This window comes from Phoenix dactylifera, chromosome 4 (genome assembly GCF_051530095.1).
Source record: "Phoenix dactylifera cultivar Ajwa chromosome 4, Ajwa_hap1_PhDact_Kaust_v1.1, whole genome shotgun sequence".
In the NCBI taxonomy this organism is placed as follows: domain Eukaryota; kingdom Viridiplantae; phylum Streptophyta; class Magnoliopsida; order Arecales; family Arecaceae; genus Phoenix; species Phoenix dactylifera.
This window is the reverse complement of record NC_143193.1, coordinates 54,212,268-54,231,749: the sequence shown is the minus strand read 5'-3', so window position 1 is coordinate 54,231,749 and position 19,482 is coordinate 54,212,268. Positions and strand designations below refer to the sequence as shown.

General features: G+C 42.0%; 2 protein-coding genes across 2 annotated transcripts; both read right to left on the bottom strand.

Annotated features, from left to right (window-relative positions):
• Positions 1 to 249: 249 nt before the first annotated feature.
• On the bottom strand, positions 250 to 1,364 carry LOC149767845 (uncharacterized). The gene is made up of 2 exons (XM_089930417.1): positions 823 to 1,364; positions 250 to 738 (listed from the first exon to the last, which is right to left on the bottom strand). The coding sequence occupies exons 1-2, from the start codon at positions 1,336 to 1,338 to the stop codon at positions 250 to 252; spliced, it is 1,005 nt and encodes a 334-aa protein (XP_089786543.1). The 5' UTR covers positions 1,339 to 1,364.
• Positions 1,365 to 6,788: 5,424 nt separating this feature from the next.
• Positions 6,789 to 9,359, bottom strand: LOC103707962 (cytochrome P450 94C1-like). Its single transcript, XM_008792705.6, has one exon. It carries the CDS (start codon positions 9,061 to 9,063, stop codon positions 7,501 to 7,503), a length of 1,563 nt encoding a protein of 520 aa, XP_008790927.5. The 5' UTR covers positions 9,064 to 9,359; the 3' UTR covers positions 6,789 to 7,500.
• Positions 9,360 to 19,482: the final 10,123 nt, after the last annotated feature.

The window sequence follows — 19,482 nt, the reverse complement described above, 5'->3', positions numbered from 1 at the left end:
CGGCACATTGATGACCTCATGATCTTCCTCCGGAACAGGCTCGGGGCCGGGAGCAGGAGCTTCGGGCGCCGCCTCCGGGACAGCATCGATCTCGGTCGCCGGAGCCGCCTCCATGACACCGTCCGCCTCGGCTACCCCCGTCGAAGGCTCGGCGGGGTCCTGCTCGTATATTCCCACCTCGGACGTCAGGATGGCAGGAAGGGCTTGCACGTCGGACCCCCAGCCCCGGTCCTCCCTCGGACGGACCGTCTAGAAGTCGTACTGAGGGCAGTACCGGCGCACCTGCTCCCGGAAGTTCTCGAAGCCTCGAAGGAAACCGTCGACCGTCTCCTCCTCCAACATGTCGCGGAACTCTTGCGACTCTTTGAAGAGTTCCACAGCATGCTCGGCTCGTTCGAGGGCCCTCCTCTCCCGGGCCTCAAGTTGCCCGAGTCGGAGGCGCAAGACCCCCTCCTCATACTCGAGGGCCGCGACCCTGGCCTGGACCTCCCCTAAGCGCGCCTCCGTGCCGCGCATGGTTGCCCTGGTCAGGGCATGAGCCGCCTTCTCCTCCTCGAGCGCCCCCACCATGGCAAGGCGCTCAGCCTCGGTGGCTGTCCACCGAGCCTCGGCCGCGACCAACGCCGCCTCCAGCTCGGCGACTCTTTTCTTGGCCGGCTCCAGTTGCTGGCCGAGCTGTTGAACTTCTTCCCGATACCCATGGGCGATGAACGCCATGGTGTCGAGCTCGAGAATATGCTGAAAAGAAAGAAACGAGGGTATTGTGAGTTGAAAAGCACATATGTACGCTAAAAACTCGGGGAAATTAAGAAGAAAGCTTACCCGGGCAGTGTTGCAGTAAGCACTGCCGACGACCTCCTCCAGCGAAATACCCCGGAACACGGCCCGGTCCGCTGGAAGCACCGCACGCCGCAACATGGAGCGTGCGACCTCGGCATCTTGAAAGGCCGAGCGCCCCTCGGGAATAGAAGAGTCCGGCTCGGCCGACTCTTCTCGGAAAGCCCGAGAAGAGCTCGGCACGATCGAACCCGAGGTCCCGGAGCCGCTCGCCTCGGTGCCTCGGGTAAGCCCGGGTCCTGGCTGCTGCGGCCGGACCACGGACGGCTCCCCCCGCTGGGAAAGGGGGGTAGGGCAAGGAGGGGCCGACGGGCCCGCATCACCAACAACCCGCTCCCGCCTCGGGTCGGCTGCAGGGGCCCCCGCCTCGGGGCCACTCGTCCCGGCCGACGAAGAAGCGCCGTCCGTCCTCGCCCTCTTCCGAGGCTGGGGCACAGCACCCCCGGCCTCGGCCTCTCGCCTCCTCAGGCGAGAGAAAAGTGATGTGTTGCTGGTCGGCATGCGTGGAATATCTGAAATCAAGAATTTTGTTAAGAATATATATTTCATGTCTCCTCAAAACTATGTCATAACCTAACGGGGAGAAGAATTGGTTGTGAATCCTTTCCAACCCAAGCCGTGGAGGTTTTTGTACTAGATGAATAGGTTAGAGAGTCTGAAAGGCCCAAATATTGATTGGGCATCCTCGTACCAACCGGATGGGAGTTTGGGCCTGAGCTATGGTTTTCAAACGCAGTCAGCCCAGAACATGGAACAAGTGTCGAGGCTGTAGGTTTGGATGAGCCCATAATATGTCGGGGCGAAGGGGCCGGGCTGATCAGGGCCCGCCTCAAAGCTCAAGTTTAGTGGAAAAATTATAAAAACATGGTCCATCGTGTATGTGTACTTTTATGTATATCTGTCACAAAGGCACCCCTCTTAAATGAATCTCTTCAGAAGAGATCAAATCAAGTGCAGCAACCAAAACTCAGGGGCGTTTTTTCTATTTTATTTTTTAATATATATATATATTTTTGTGATAACCAGCTGCATTCATATGGCTCTTACGTTAAGTACAGCTTGCTAAGTCAAAAGAAATAAAATAATGCAAGGAAGTAGAAATCTTAATGGCACTAGTCCAAGTAATTTCTCCGAAGTGCCGAGCAGCGTAGGAGGCAACATAGTGTGCAGTTCTATTTGCCTCTCGATACACATGTGTTGTTTGTAAGAAAACCATATTCCTGACTAGTCTGCGAGTCTTCCAAATTAGTGGGTGGCCGTCCCCAAACCGATCCACTCTTCGTATCCAATCGATAACCGTAAAAGAGTCCTTTTCGAGCTATACCCTATCAGCTTCAAGCACCCTTCTCGCATAGGAGATGCCCTTCCATGCTGCCCGAAGCTTTGCCTCAATGATAGTTAGGTCGGGGGTGCGCCGACCTCCCGCCACAATCAGTCTGCTATGGTGGTCTCTGATCATAAATTTCACTCCTCCATATGCTTCATCTGACGAATGTCGCCATCGAAATTAACTTTGAGATGATAAGAAGTGGGGGCAACCAAGAAAATAGGAAGGAGTGCATTTTTCAGGTGACATGATAAGAGCTTTAGATAGAAACTAAATCCAAGCACTCAGAGACGACTCGTGAGCATGGAGAGTGACATACGGACGGAAAATTTGGTGGACACCGTTGTGCTGTCCAAAGTAGCTGCAGATCTTGACTGAGAACAGGGCCCTGCAAAAAACGTTTTCACTGCTTCTAAATGCATGGATACTTCGTTTCCGTTTGTACTTCTTCTCTCTTCCTTGCTTCAATCAAAAGTCTCTCACTCTGTTATGGAAGGATATACCTTGGAAATTAATCTATAATCAGTTAGCAAATAGCGCAGAAGTAAATTTTTTTCTCACGAGAAGGGAGAGAGGGATTTCATCAAAAAAAAAAAAAAAAAGAAGAGAGAGAGGCCTATTGTCCGACTATATAATTTGTGAATTTTTTTTTTGGCATCTTTGCTCCTTGTCTTCCTCACCAAGCGCTAGCTAATCGCTTATGGGCCCAGCAGGCCAGGGAAGCCCAAAAGATGGCCTAAAAAATCAGCCTTGGCTCTTATTTTCGGCCTTCAAGCATGAATATGCCCAAAACCGGCAAGTTTTTTTCTTTTTTCTTTTCTTTTTTGGGTACAATGGCCGCGCACACGTGTCCAACGCGGATAGGACTGACGGAACCAGAAAGAGTAAATGACACAGCACTTGGGCAAGTTTCAAAGTGCTAAAAAGCCAGGTGAAATGTCTATAACTTGTGACTTGTGAGGGACATAAATTACAAACTTTCTAGGTGCGAGCTGAAGGATTCAAAGGGGGACGTCTAGTCGTGGAAATTAATGACACTTTTGCCTTTTCCCATCCGCATGGAGGGGGATCAAGCTCGTGCTCCCTTGTGACTTTCTCCTGCTGACAAGAAAAGGACCGAACAACATATTTTTCGAGCTTTCATCAACGCTGAAATAAATCATGGACATCAAAAGCTGCACCCTTGGCATCCAATAAGATCTGACTGCGTGCCAAGGACGCAACCACATAGTCCATACTCTATGTAATCGATGACTCGTCACTTCAAGCGAACTTCCTCAACCTAATTCCTGATTCGCGCCAACCATCTTCTTTATATCCAATCATTTTCTTGTTAACTCATGCATGTTGATTCTCTCTCCATAACAAGTGCATCAACTAAAAAGTGAGGACTAGTATTTTATCAGTCACTTGCTACAATGAAAAGGTACTTACCAATTCCTATAGATAATAATCTTCGAAGAAGACCAATGGGGTCACTTTTATCTATTGATGCACAGGGCTGTGTTCGCTTCCATTAGACGGAGCTGCCTCTCTGTGCTCCCAAAAGTCTGAGATCGAACTCCTTTCCATGAATACTTTCGAAAACTTACTTCTAAGGTTGCCTGACTAATTAATTGTCTTCCGGCTGTGGGTTCCACCAGCTCCTGACGTTCTCCCCGGAGAGGAGGGCTGTTGGCCCTCGAACCAAGATATCTAAACCAAATAGTAGATACCTAACAGTGAACTATGCTAGGCTTCGGCTGAACAAATAAGTACCTCGACATATTTACGTGTTCAATTCCGCTACCTAAAAAGTTTTTCCTTTTTGCACACCTGAGAAACATAGGTCCCTTTCTCCTTCATTTTACCCGTGAATTTAGGTGACCTTACTAGGTCCCTATTTTCATAAAGACTCATGGCATTGACTGGATCTCGACAAAAATTAGTGCTAGGGATGATAATATCCAACCACATCCATCCGTAACATATGTATCCATATCCATCAAAGAAAAATGGATATAGATATAGATAGGCGGCGGCCCGATCCGAATCCAAATATCTGATTCTATTTATAACTCTATTTAATTTTAAATAGTATTTATGAATTTTAAAGAAAAATAAATAATCGTAACTGATTTATCTTTCACTTAGTAATATCTTTAATTCTACGATCATGGAGTTTAATATCAGTATTGATATCCATACTTCGGATATCCAATTTATATCGGTATCCATCTAAAACAAATATAGATATGAAAGTTTGCATCCGGCTAACATACTAATATTCGTATCTATATTCGTCATCTAAAATACATAAGAATATGGATCTGCTAGTATTCAGTTTGAGCCTTTAAATCTCCTAGCGAGGGAACAACTCACATTGAACGTAAAGATGGACCAAAGGCCTGGAATTAACTGGCATAGGCACGTTCATGGTCTCTTTGAGTCCCCTAAAGCTGGGTTGGTCCCCTCTAACTTTAGCACTTTCAGTTGGCAAGTGGCTCAGCGCCCATGAGTGCTTGGTCGGCTTTCAATTATCAACTGTTAATGGCACTAGGCGAGGTCTGATACATGTAATTTGAAAATTTTGAGAAAGAAATTTCCACGGCATCAGGCTATGACTGATTTTAACGCTCATGTAGCATGATAGTACCGTGAACCTAAACAATTTCGCCATGCTTACGCAAATAAATGCAATGCTTCTTTCACTCTGTAATCCATATCCTCGGGATAAACATGACTGCCCTACCTATGGCAGTGCTCATGGCTTTATTTTGTCTAACCAAAAGATTCCACCATAGTGTCTGGATATGGTCTTTTCCTTCGCTTTCGACAGGCTTCATCAAAACCTAAATGAAGCTTTCAATGTCAATCTGCTCTCTCTCTCTCTCTCTACCACTCCTTTAGTTCATGGAGAACGTGAGGATTGGATCAAGGCCAAAAGTGAATTGGTGAACTACTTCTTATCCGTAGATAAATGCACTCTGTAGGAAGGCTATTTTGTCCCGAACTCCCAACCCATGAGCAGTCTCTGATGTTAGCTTTGTAGTGCACATTACTGTTGACCTCGCAAGCCATCTACTCCACCAGGAGGAGGAATGGAGGATGAAATAAATTTTCGAACTATCAAGCCAAGTCTATCAGGATAAGTTATATCCATGGCCTTCTGATCTGCTAAAACCTAATTAGGGCCACGCCTTCCCTAATCAAATCCACATTAAGATTGCTCCACCTAATTAATGTTTTGTTAATTAAACGAACAATAAGGAAGTGACCTTGAGGTTATCAGTCTCGTGTCAGAAGCTGGTGAACAGCACATTTCCAGGCTTGATGTTAGGATAGGTGTCAACCTCCGATACAAGAAAATGGTCAAGGAAGGCAATCAAATACCAATCTAATAAATCAAATGTCACGACCCTCCATCTGATCAATTTGATTCGTAAGTTAACCAGTTGTGGATCATAATATCATCAAATTAAAGCCTGTTTTTGGAAAACTATGTCACCAAAGTATTTCCAGTCCAACTTGCTAATGATCTCCTCATTGAATTGGAGATGGTTACCTCGGCGCTAATTATCTATCATGGAAGTACTTGGATGGGTAGGCTACTCCTAAGTTCGACGGCAATGACTCATTAACCTTTCCCTCACCAGCAAAAGGTCTCTTATGTATCTCATCGGCCTCCTCTAGATTATCGATTCATAAAAGCATTGGGAATAACAAAATCTATAACGTTGCGTCTCCACTTCGTCCAATTGATAGGTAAGTCTTTGCTTCTTTCTGCATCCACTGCTTTGGTCAGGTCTGACAGGAGGAGGCAACAACAGTCCTCAGTGACGAACTGACGATATATATATTACAAGGAACATCCAACGTGACTTGGCATGAACTCTAAAACATTAGAGTTAGAAGGATATGGACCCATTACCTCGATCTAATACAATAAGCTGCAACTCTGAGCCTGTGATTTCAGGAGAACAAGGACAAAAATATCAAAATATAGGATGGCCAGTAGAATTAAAGATTCTCGATCGGAAGATTTGTGCCTGCAGAGTCAGCATTGTCCTTGTGGAGGGCATTTTATTCAAGTAATTTAACCATCGACAATCGCAAAATGCATGCAGCTCTTGTAATACCGAAACGAATCCCCTTGAACTCCAATTAGATAATATATAGATACGGCGTACGTGTCCTTGAAATTAATTCTTATTCCAATCATCTGTCATTCACCAGAGCAAGGCTTGGAATAAAAGAAGGAATATGGAGGTAGTTCCCAAACACGTGATTCAAGTACAAATAATTCATGACCTTATAAGAATATTACTAAGCGAGTCTGATGACGTGCCATATATATTCTTTTATCTTACAAATTCCTTCGGCACCACCATCTTCATTTGAAAAAAAAAGAAACGAATTCTTTTTTCACCTGTCTTTTTAGTTTTTATATTAATATCTGTCTTTTTAGTTCTCCCCCATTGCCTATTTAGTGTCTATTTTCGCATTTTTCTTTCCTTCCTTCATGGCTCAAATTGTTTTTCGAGATACGATGAAGGAAGTAATTGATGACAAGTACCTATATATACATATCATTTATGTAGGGGAAAATAACATTTTTCGTTCCCTTTACTGGGAAAAAAAAAACTAATATCGATGTCTTCCCTTGTTTCATTTCATTAATATCTCAAAGGAGATGCAGAATCCACAGCCCGCGGCTCTGCACAAAACCAGAGACTGTGATCAAACTACCGTCTGGCAGTAATCGTATGTTCTTCTCTCTTCCCCTTTTCTTGAACAAGTTTGCTTTCTTTTACAGAGAAAAATATGAAATTTTATCACATTTTAATTCACAAAAGTTGATGAAATGAAAAGAGAACACCTAACCGGAGAGTCATGCAAAGCATATAGATCTGAAAATATCTACTAGCAGTAACATGATGGACTTTGCTATATATGAATAAAAATTATGTATGCATGCGGCATTTGCATGCATCAACTTCATTAATGAAACTTTAAACCATGGGTGGGGAGTGGGAGGTAGGTGGGAACCTTGTGCTGGCTGAGTCAAGACGTACACAATGACCAATTACTCTGTCTGACACTGAAATCCCAGAGTTCAGCCATCTCAACTGGCCTTTACTTCCACCCTGGTGCAGTCCCCCATCACCACCCATCAATGGAAACACACATCCCTATCTTTCCTTGACTGCAACAAGCCCTGGAAAGTCATACTTTCTTCTTGCTAAGTTCATGTCTGCACACAGACAGACACCACTGATAAAATTATTAAAGTTCTCCTGCCTTTCTCTGTACATAAGATCTCCCACCACGGGACCAACACTATACTGGTAATACTGCTAACATGCACCGTGAGCCGGGGTTTGCTCGCCTGAGCTCCTCCGCCGCACCTGAGCTGGCAGCCCGCCGTCGATCGATGCAGCGAGCCCGGGGGCGAACTTCGGCGATCGGCCCGCATCGAGCACCTGGACGTCGAATCTTGGAACCACCGACACGATGACGGTCTTCATTTCCATGAGAGCCATCTCCTTCCCGAGGCATACCCGGAGCCCGGCCTGGAACACCGGGTACTTGAACGGGCTCGCCGGCACGAACTTTCCGTCGCGAAGCCACCGCTCCGGCTTGAACTCCTCGCAGTCGGGTCCCCAGATTCTCTCCATCCTCCCCATGGCATAGGGGTGGTACGTCACCCTGGTCCCCTTCCTCACGAAGGTCCCATCGGGGAGCATGTCGTCCTCGACGCAGAATTTGGAGTCGATCTGGACCGGGGGGTAGAGCCGCAGGCTCTCGTACATGGCCGCGTGGACGTAGTGCATCTTCTTCAGCTGCTCGAAGCTCGCCAACTCGTCGTCGCCGCTGCCTCCGATGACGTCGGCTATCTCGTCTCGAATGGCGGCTGTTACTTCTGGATGCTTGGAGAGGAGAAGGAAGAAGCAGGTGAGGCCGGACGCAACCGTGTCGCGGCCGGCCAGCAAGAAGCTTATGACTATGTCGCGGAGGTAGCGGTCGTCGTTGACCGAGCACATGAATCTGGAGAGGAGATCGTGGCTGGAGGCGTATCCCAGCTTCCTCCTCTGTCTTATCAACTCGTCGGCTAGCTCGTCGACCAGCCGGATGGCCCGCTTCAGCTCCCTCTCCGAGCCCAGGTTCAGAAGCCGCTTCAGCTTCCACACCGCCGGCGCCACCGCCGTCCCCCGCAGGGCCGACATCCTCGATGCGGTGTCGAATGCCGCCGCGAACTCCGAGATGGGCAGCGACGCCTCCAGGCAGCCCGGGTCGAGCCCGAAGGAGATCTTGCATATGTTGTCGAAGGCGAAGCGCCGGAACACGTCCTGGAGATCGATGACGCCGGCGGCGGAGGCGGCGGCGGCGGCGCCGCCGCCGTCGGAGACGGAGGTGAAGAGGGGGATGAGGCGGCGGCGGACCTCGGCGGAGACGATGTGGAAGGCGTACGAGCGGACGGAGACGCTCCCCAGCTCAAGGCTAGCCATCTTGCGCTGGAACTGCCACGATTCGCCGTCGACGTTGAAGATGCCGCGGCCGAGGAGGTCGCCGAGGAGGGACGAGAAGGGCTTCCCCTTGGGGAAGTTGGCGAACCGTGTCGCGAGCATGTACTCCACGTTATCGGGGTTGGCGGTGACCGTGTTACCGAGCACATGAATATTGATGGTCCGGGTAGGCGATTGGCGGAGGAGGTGGGTGTACCAGTCGCAGAGGTTCGTGAACTCGCCGGTCCACGACGAGCTCAGATAGGCCTTGCAGACGTGGCAGTTGCACCACGGCCGGGATCTCAGTAATAGAAGTAGCAGAGAGAACAAAAGGAAGATAGTGGTGAAGACGGAGAAGAGGAAGGAGAGGCAGTTCTGTAGCCATGGGAGAAGAGAGATCAACGCCATGACCATTATTCTTGCTTGGTATGGTGGTAAGAGAAGAGATGAGATGAGGGGGGGCAAGGTGTCCTCTTTTTATGCTGGTGCGATGGCCTTTCAGCTATATATATATATTCTACTCAGGCACGGTTGGCGCCGGGTCGGCGAGGGAGCGTTAATCCACTGGCCATCGCGGTCTTGATAGGGACGAAGGGGATGGGGGTTGAGAGGGAAATAGCTAGGGCAGGGCCGGGTCTGGTTGATAAAAATGCGGCTTGTTTTGCATTCGGTTATGCGGCTGCCATCTTAAGGGGGGCGAATGGAGCCGCACATGGGGAATATGGGCGTGGTTGATAAAAATGTGGTTTGTTTTATATTCAGGCATGTGGTTGCCATTAATGGGGGGCAACTGGAGCCGCAGATGGGGAATATGGCCACGGGGAACATGTGGGCTAAAACCCTCGACGTCATGGTCTCCGTCAGAGCGACTATATTTTCGCTTCCACTCACGTGCTGTAATACTTTGTCAAATTGCCCTAAGCCTCTCTTTCTCGATATTTTTATTATTTTTCTCCCATTTGAGAAAAAAGAAGAAACATAAACATGCAGTACTGTTGTCCTGCTTTTACTCAAAAGATAAGAGAGAAGGTGGGCCTCCGAGTTGGAAAATGGGAGTCTCAAAAAATAATAGAAGCATCTAGCTTTCTAAAAGTTGACAATATGTGCACATACAATATATAAGAAGAAAATTATTAATTATTATATCATAAAAAAATAAAAAAAACATTAATTTAATTAAATAACAATCTCATCTTTGAATAATATATGTTTTAAAAATTCTTAAATAAGAGTTGAATTAATAAAATATATTTTCATTGAAGTGGAGCGCATGTTTATCTTGCCTTTGTGGCTGCACCTATAATAATATCAAATACAACTGATATGTTTTTCTATTTCTTTTAAATTTCTAAACAAGAGTTGAATATTGAAGTGGAGGGCATTATAGCTTGCCTCACAAATAGACAGATGGCAGCATCTATAATAGTATGAAATCTGAAGAATCTTAGTGAAGCCTCGAATGCATTGCATTATTATGGTAAAGATATATGTGCATTTGTTATATTCGCATATGTATATAAATAATAATTTTAAAAAATATATCTATTATATAGTAATATCTATCTCATGCGGTTTGGTGATGCATGTCATGCATGCATGCTTGACAAATATTAATTAGATAAGGCTAGCAAGTTGCAAGTCAACCTCCTAGATGAACAAAGAGAGCACCAATTAAGAATCACATTTTTATAGTGGCATGTACTTAAGGTCCTTACGCTGGTAGCTGCGCACACTTTATAACTTATTCCTTGTGCTCCCGTACCCATCTTTTAACCAAGATATAGTACCACTGTTTCAGATTTGATTACTCTATTCATTAGCATTATTCTCGTTATTTTTAAAAATATCTTCTCTTTCTTGAAGGAACGCCCCAACCTGATTGATTCGTGGTTATGGTTTTCTGTGTAGTTGATCACTAGTGCTAGTGCTAGGCACAAAAGCTCAACAATTTTCTATGGACCAAGTCAGCTTCGAGGGGATGTAGAATTTGACTACGTTGTTACAAGGAATTATACTCGTCCACGTTTTAACTATGCAATTAGAGATCAATAATCTTGCAAATTGGATAGCTTATTTTTCACTTCAAATATCTTTCTTTTGACCTTTTCCAAGAAAAGAATGCACAGTGGACATCAACGTTTCAGTACCACTTCAAAACGTCAAATTTCTTTAATCTTATTTGTGTCTTTCACCCGCAACCATCAAATTTGTTTTGCTTTGTTTCAAGACTTGGTCCAGCTAGTTGGACAATTTATAATCCGACCCATCAATTTGATTTGCGGACAATTTGTTTTAAAAAAATTTGGTTTGACATGAATAAATTTAAGTCGTAAATGGATCAACCTATTTAAACTTATTTATTAAACAGATTGGGTACATATTTAAATCTTTGACTTGTTTAATCTGTTTTAACTAGCTCGTTTAATAATTGGATGGGGTTATGATCCGACCCATTTAACCTGTTTAAGACTTGTTTAATCTGTTTGAAACTCAACCTGTTTCTGACCTGCTTAACCTGTTTAATCTGTTTAAATCCATTTAACCCATTAAAAATATGTCTAATCAGTTTAATCTATTTAACCAGTTTAATAAATGGATTATGTGTGTTGAGTTGGATTATCTGTTTAATAAACAGGTCGAATTCGGATTTAAAATTTTGACTTGTTTAATAAATAGGTCAGATTTGGATTGGTATTTTTGACCCAATTCATATCCAACACGATCCGTATCTAAGTCAGTCTGACCTAATTACTACTCATACATGAAGTTGATTTTTTTTGTTTTCTAATAATTTGCCACCATGTTTTGTATTCATGAGGCGGAGGGGGAAGAGAAGGCACGAACTGGAAGTCCAATATATATATATATATATATATATATATATATATGCCTTATTGATTTGGTTATTTGAAAAAAGAAAACATCACACATCTATTTATTAGTGGTCCTCTATTTATTAGTGGTCTAACATAAAATAAATAAATAAATAATGAAGAAATAAATAAATAAGTTTAAACCTAGAGCCTGTTTCTACGCGGGCAAGGGACAGGGAGGTGCCAACCAACAAATCTACGGTTGTTGGGTAAAATCATTAAGCTTTTGTTTCAAATCCATTTTTATGTTTTATTGTTCATGGTGTCTAAGCAGAGGAATCTTTCATGTAAAATAGAAGCAATAACATTATTTTGATTGTGTAAGCCACATGCCATGGACATGCTCGATCATGTGTGCAGGAAAGTTTTATAGTCTTTTAGTTAATTAAAGACTTGTCAACAGTTGCAGGCTACCGGATCTTTCAATTATTCTACTAGCATATTACATATGTGATCATTTGGTTGCTTACATATATTTTGCTATTTTCCAAGTGGTCCAAACCTAAACAAAACTCATATGAGTGTGGGGTAAAATGACAATATTGTTAAGATAGTCATATACTAAAACCTGCCTGCTTGTTTCTGAAACTAAAATATATAGAGCTACTCAATTAATCTTTTGTATGGTACTCGTGGCCATTTTAATATCTACACCCTTTGCTACCGAGACATGCGGTAGACTTTCAATGCATGTAGTAGCCTTCTTTTAAGATCGTGCTGAATATAAAATAATCAATACTTGAAGGATTAGCAGCTTGATGATGAACTGTGCTTTGAGCTTTAGAGTAACAAATTAAAAGTTTTTAAAAAAGGAGAAATATACATGCCAAAGGCGATGCAGGTTGAGAGACCATGTTAAAAAGGGGGGGATGAGAGGACCGGCCAAAGGCGTCGCACTTCAGAGACCAAACCAACAGGATAATTAAGAAGCATCTGCATACCAGCTGCATGCATGTACACATCAAACTATTGTACGTGGCCCATTATTCATGTAGGGAAATATACGTGCGAACATGATTCTGGCAGGGCTGTCCTTGGAGGAGCTGAATTAAACTAGATTAATTGGTCCCACTTGGCCTACCTTGAGAGATGGGCTGTAGATTTCAGCTATGGGTGGGGTCCGTGGTGTGATGTGTGCTAAGAAAGCAAAGCAGGGCTTAGGTGAACCACACTTCAGCAGTAAGAATGCTGCTATCCATGGTTTAATTTACGTTTTTTTATTTTTATTTTTGTGTGTGTGTGTGGGGGGGGGGGGGGATCTTGCACTAGCATGTATAAGTTTCACGCATCTAAGATGGTATGTCGTGTCATCAACTTTTCATGCTACCTTTTATCACTACTAATCTCATTTTCGCAAGTGAAAAAAATAAAGTTCAAGTGTAAAGTTAGTTTTTTTTTTTTCTTCTTTCCTCGCCCTTCGTCAAGAGGAATAAGTAGGTGGAAGTTGGCCTTCTTCCTGTGGTTGGAGGGGAGGAGACGGATTGATATTTATCCAGAGCCACAGTGGAAAAAACTCACTAGCTTTACAAGCATTTCCCCCCCCTTTCTGGCTTATGCGAAAGATAGGCACATAGAAACATAAGGTAACATTTAATAGGGATATTAGTTAAGATTTGTCCAGATGATTACATCCCTTTGTTTAGCAACAGAAGATCAAGTGTCGTACTTCCAATTGAATACTTGTACTTTTCCTGCTATTACAATCTATAGTCATCGATCTCATCTAGCCTCCTTCAGTTGTGCAGTGCAATGATGGGAAAGCCTCCATTATTTGAACATAATTTAGGTTGACGACCTCTTATAAAAAGGTTTCTTGAGCTTATGGGTTTGATTACCTGCAACAAAATGGTCATCGCTTCCTGTTCCAGCTTGCCTGTTAATTAAGGATTTATTTCTTTTTTTTAATCAAAACAGAGAGTAGACCCCATTTTTTCTTGAGCACGAGAAGGTTTTTATATAGGACCAAACTAACATCCATGGAATAAACGTGCGATTACGCCGCCGAAAGTTGACCTCGACTTACGTCCATTTTTCCAAGAGGAAAACAGAGCCCGATGTGGGGCTTTGGTAAAGCCGGATTTTATTTATACTGGTTTCGAGAAGCTTTTTTTTTCGAGAAGATTTTATTTATACCGGATTTTTTTATTTATACTGCTTTTCGTTGGCTTATCTTTTGGCTTCGGCGAGCTGGCTCTCTGCCCCAGAAACAAAATAACGTTTTTAGTTTGGAATAATCTTATGACCGCCGACGGCCACATTTTGGGCCGTTTCTTTTTTCTTCTTTCTTCTTCTCCTCCTTCTTCTTATAATAAAAGTACGGTATATACCGTGTACAGATACAGTCAAAAAAATCAAAAAGCAATACATTCCAAAAAGCACTAAACAAGTCCGCCTCTCCCACCTATAGGTGATTCTCCGAGTAGTTAGCAACAAAGAAGCTACTCAATCTGCAGCTCCATTAGCCTCTCTAAACACATTCTTCATCTCTTGGGTACCTCCATCCCTTAGTCATCTCAAATTAAACTTTGATGGTAGTATGTCGGTGGACGGAGTTTCTGGAAGTGTTGGATTTGTTATTCGAGACCATCTGGGCAGTCTGATAGCAGCGGATGGTCGTCGTACGCCTGGTCTCACGGTGCTGGGGCAAAGCTCAAGCTAGTCTGGGAGGGGCTCTTTTATGCGAGGCAGGTCTTGGGTGCCGAGCGTGTGTGTCTTGAGGGGGATTCCTCCATTATGATCGATTGGATCCGGAGAGTGGACAAGTATGGTGATGGGCATCTTCTCACTCGAGAGTCTCGCAAGTTGGTCCAGGAGTTGAGAGATGTTCAGGTAGCACATGTATATAGGAAGGCGAACGGTGCAGCAGACTGGGTCGCATCCTTCGTCGCCCAACCTTTGTACTTTTTGCTTTCTCTTGATCTAGCTGGATATACTCACATTAGAGCTATATGAATTGCTGCTTTGACCCCCCGCCCCCCCAAAAAAAAAATCACATGCTTCATCTAAATCACTATTCCATCACGGCTTATGGTCCGAATATCTCTCAGCAGTGGGTAGTAATCGCCGACACTCCTTTAAAAGGATCTCTCTCCCATGCAAAAAAAAAAAAAAAAAAAAATGCCGTACATTTTGGGTGGCTTTGGACGTGCTCAAGATGGGTTCGTTAAGGTGGCGATGGAAAGGGCATGCCGACAGAAGGCACGACGATGGGGCAGACATTGAGTAGACGTCGGCCGCGAGCCAACGGTCCCCAGCCGAACTAAATTGGGCAACATTTGACCGCGGTTTCACGCGCCAGCAAGGGTCCAGCCCCACATATCTCCATCCATCCGCTGGCAATTCGATGCATCACCAAGCAACCATGAACACGGTCCCGACTTGCCGACTAACGCGAGGAAACTATCAGGTGTGTGTCGGCACGTCAGGACAGTGTTATTTAGACTCACCAATCAACCAAAAGGATATCTTTTTTTTAATGTGGCATTGACGTGGCGTCTCTTATTTTTTAGATTATTTTTTATTTATTTATTAGATAAACTTTTCTTGAGAATAGCTCTTAATTTTTGGAATTATTTTACCAGGGAAAATTTTGATATCTCAATTTGAGAATATTAGCTGTGATGAAAACTTTTGGATTTCCCTACTCCACTTAGGGGGCGTTTGGTAATCCCAACAGGATCACCACGATGATTTAAGATCTCCAGTGATCCAAATACTGGAGTGATTTGATTTCCAGTGATCTAAAATAAATGTGTTTGGTAAATCATGGTCCAGTGATTAAAAATCTCCAGGTATCCATGAGTAACTTGTTTGATATGGTACAGGGATCCAAGATCATCTACCATATAATACCACAAATACTCTTGATATATCTTAGATGGATTTTTTATGTGTTTTTAATTCTCATAAATCAAAAATGTAAGTCAATATGCTAATTCCTATAATAGCTCCATAATTTTGTCACATATTCTACTTTTAGTAGCCCTTATTAAATATTTATTAATCATATAAAATATATTATAATAAAATATTTATATATTTATCAATATATTAATTATTAATATATTCTATAAAAATATATTTATTACTCCTATAAATTATTAATCTTACAAAAATATGTTATTTTTCATTATAGAATTAATATTTTTATTTAAACTTATAATAGATTTTTTAATGCTAATAATTATTTTGATTAGGAAAATAAGGTAAATAGGAGTAAAATATTAAATATTTTCATTATATAAATATACAATATAATAATATATTTCTACTATAATTTAAAATTATCCTTCAATAATAATAGGATAATAATATGATTAGTAATATATTATAATATAATATATATATCATTAATATAATATATAATATCAACATAATATTATTTATATATATATATCATTGACATAATATATTGATGGTATATTGATATTTTTCTGTTAAATTAAGGGGTATTTTTATCCTTAATTTTTAATTCAAGATCACTGCCATGGGGTGATTTTTTTCCGACCTCAAGGAGGAGTATCCTATCACCGAGTTGGGCGGTGATTTGAGGAATGGAGGTGATTTAGGATCACTACCACGTAGGATCACCGCGGTGCAACCAAACACAGTGATCTCATCACCTTCATCCACATCACCCTTGATTCTAGGACGATCACCCCATACCAAACGCCCCCTTAATATACCAGTCGAGATAAACCTATTGAGATTATATATGGAGAATTAAAAATTTTAAAAGGTGCAAACCTTTTTCTTTTTCATTGTAACTTGAGTTAGGTTTAATGCCTATCTATCCGTCAACCTGTTTGCCGGATAGGTTTAGAACAGGATTTTTCATAAATTTTTTGGATTGGATTTGGACTTTGGATTCAAAAATCTCAACTAGATCTCAAGTAAGATGGGGTGAGGTAACTATGCTTGCTTCCTTCCTCTACTTTCATTATTGAGGTGGTCAGTATATCTATGCGGCATAAATGAATTGGTCTGGTGTTGAATATAATTTCTCCAGATCTAGTGGCTATCAGCAGTGAGCCCTGCACCTATGATGGGAGATATTATATTCTATGTCACATGCATTATGTCACGGTGCATCATGTCAATTGCATATGCTCGTTTTCATTTGCCAATCATCAGGATAAACTTTTGATGAATGAGATCTACAAAATAAGTTTATTTCATCAGCATGATGCATTGTTACGTGATGGGCATGGTGAACTGCCAAGATGATGCGCGTGATGTACGATATAATTTGTCCCAGTGTGCCGACTCCCACTAAAATTTAAGAAAACCTAAAACCCCAGTTTAAGCAACCGGTATCTATAATAACAACTTAAATTAAGCATATTTCAGTTCACGAGCATTTGTACAATTTGACATCAAGATCAATGAAATGGACATCATACTAATAGAAAAGCTTTTTTTTTTTTGGTATTTTCCCAACTTCAACCACGGGCGGCTGTCACCGTACACAATCCACAAGCCTCTCGATCGCTTCATAGAAAACAAACTTCGTACGTACTTCTGGAAGATAAATTTTGTGTTTCAGTGTCTTAACCTTGAATGCCACATATCACAAATATTATCCAAAAAAAAAAAATAATCATCATTTGCCATGAACTTGTACTCATAAACCTCCAATTTTGACCAGAAATTCTCCCATCAGAAGATGCATTCTTTCGCTATGTTCCAGCGAGAATGCAATGCATGGCTTGGACATATGAAAAGAATAGTCAGTGGAAATTATTACTAGATAATAGTCTTTCGCTATGTTCCTGTATTCAGTGTTTGTAGATTCCACAATGCAAACCGAAGAAATAGAATTGCCTGATAACGTAAGTTGCAGATTACTGCAGCCACCAGGCTATATCACATGCAGCAACTAGTTGGTCTAACCATGATATGATCATGATAACCTTAAGCCAAATTCACTTTGATCGGAAGATCCTTGACGGCGTAGTACTTTTTTCCCAGGTGGAAACACAAAAAATTCATCCAGCTCACGATCGGCGCCCTATCGAGTTTGGCAGCAAATCTGCGAGTTGCACCAACCCTATCTCGCCATACGGCGAGAGAGTTATTCTTATAGACTTACTCTTTCAAGCATTATATAATAAAATAATGTCAATATTGGAGGTGTTTCTAGTTCCTTCTGATCCCAAAAGTCCACATTAGAAGAGGAAATGAGGAAGCGGAATACCTCAGGGTCAACAAGAGCTCCCTCAAACAGTGCTTGTTTGGGATATGGTTATTTCAGTCACTGGAGAGAGTTGGATTCGTCTATCTCCCATGTATATCCACAGACGACAACAAAATAGAGCCACGAGCCATTTGTAGTATAGGAAAAAGACAACATTCTTAGGTATCCTTTTAGATATCCCTTCCAGTTGCTTTGCAAGTTGCAATGTCACGGTCTGCTACACTTCTGGAGGGTCAAAAGCTAGCACATAGCAACTGTTTGTCATAAATCTAGAAAGGAGGCAAATAAGTCTACATGGTTCATGCGTTTGAAATGCCTTGGTAGCATATCCCAGCATCCGAAGAAAAGTAGAAATTTGATCCTATAGGTTTATAGGATAGGAACAACATCAAAGACAGGTAATAAATTATTAAAAGATTTTGGTTTGAAGGACAAGAATCCCTGAGACAGAAGGCTTAATAAACCAGAAGAACAGATTCAAAGCAAGAAAGTTAGAAGAGCACCAATATACTCACTAACCAGCTAGAAAGTTATAAGGATTAGGTAGCACATGTGATAATTTAGTCTCTTATTTTAAGGCAATAAAATCATTGAATATGGGTAAGTGTATCTTACACATCTCTCTGTTTGATTCCCAGAAAATAACACATTAGAGCATAATTTGGGATGCAATACATTTCTCAAGTTTTTTTTCTTCCACCTCATAATTTTCTAATCCACCCTAGACCTAACAATTCAGTTTACTGTCAGCAAGATTCTGGCACCTTGAACATGTATCCTGAAGATCTGAAATGCATCAATTATATTAACATCTGGTGATTTGATGGAAGTTGACAACTTAATATCAAACAATAAAAGTAAGAACAAAATATGTTCTGTCAACTCATCAAGTTGGCGGTATTTTATTGGATAAGATATCGACAATTTAACTGCAGGTGTTATCCTGGACCTCTATTGTTCAAACACTGTTAAAAAAAAAGGGAGCAGATGTATAGATAGCCATAACAATTAAAATAAGCTAATTCCATTCTTTCTTTCTATCTATCTTTTTTTAAAAATCCATGTGTGAATTTTAAACAACAAGAAGGATCATAAATAATTTCGACCATATATACTCCAAGGATAAACCAGTATAGCATGAAAAAAAATAATAAACAGGCAGCATATTATTAAGCAGTAACTGGCGGATGCAGCGCCTACCATCCAACATCCAAAAGCATGTCATGATACGTTGAACTGACTGTTCCACAATGCAAACAAGCAAAAGATGGAAAACAGATTTTGCAATGTTTGGCTTCTAATGTGTACCAAACATGAGGGAAAAAATGCTTTTTAATGGAAGTCTATTGGTTCGTAGAGAATTCCTTCAGAATGAGTTGGATGACACTGCTATATGGGCAAGAAGTCAGCCAAGATGCATCACTTCTGAAGACTGTAGATGAAATAAGAGAACAGTGTATATTGTGAATGTTGTTTTTGTGATGCATCCTTATGAATCAATGACACCACCAACAGTCATTACAAAGAAAGGAGAACATATCACGGAACTGCTTGTGTTATGTTGCCAATAAAGAAACAATATTGGACTAGATGCAGGGCATACTGTCATTTGGTTTGCCAATATAATTCCAACGGGCAGCACTAGCAATTTGTGTTTCAGGAAACTTCGATATGTAAAGTCTTTTTCCCGCTTGTAAAATTTAATACAATTTGTTACCACTAAGATCACATTAGACATCCATTCATAGGCAATGAAACCATGAA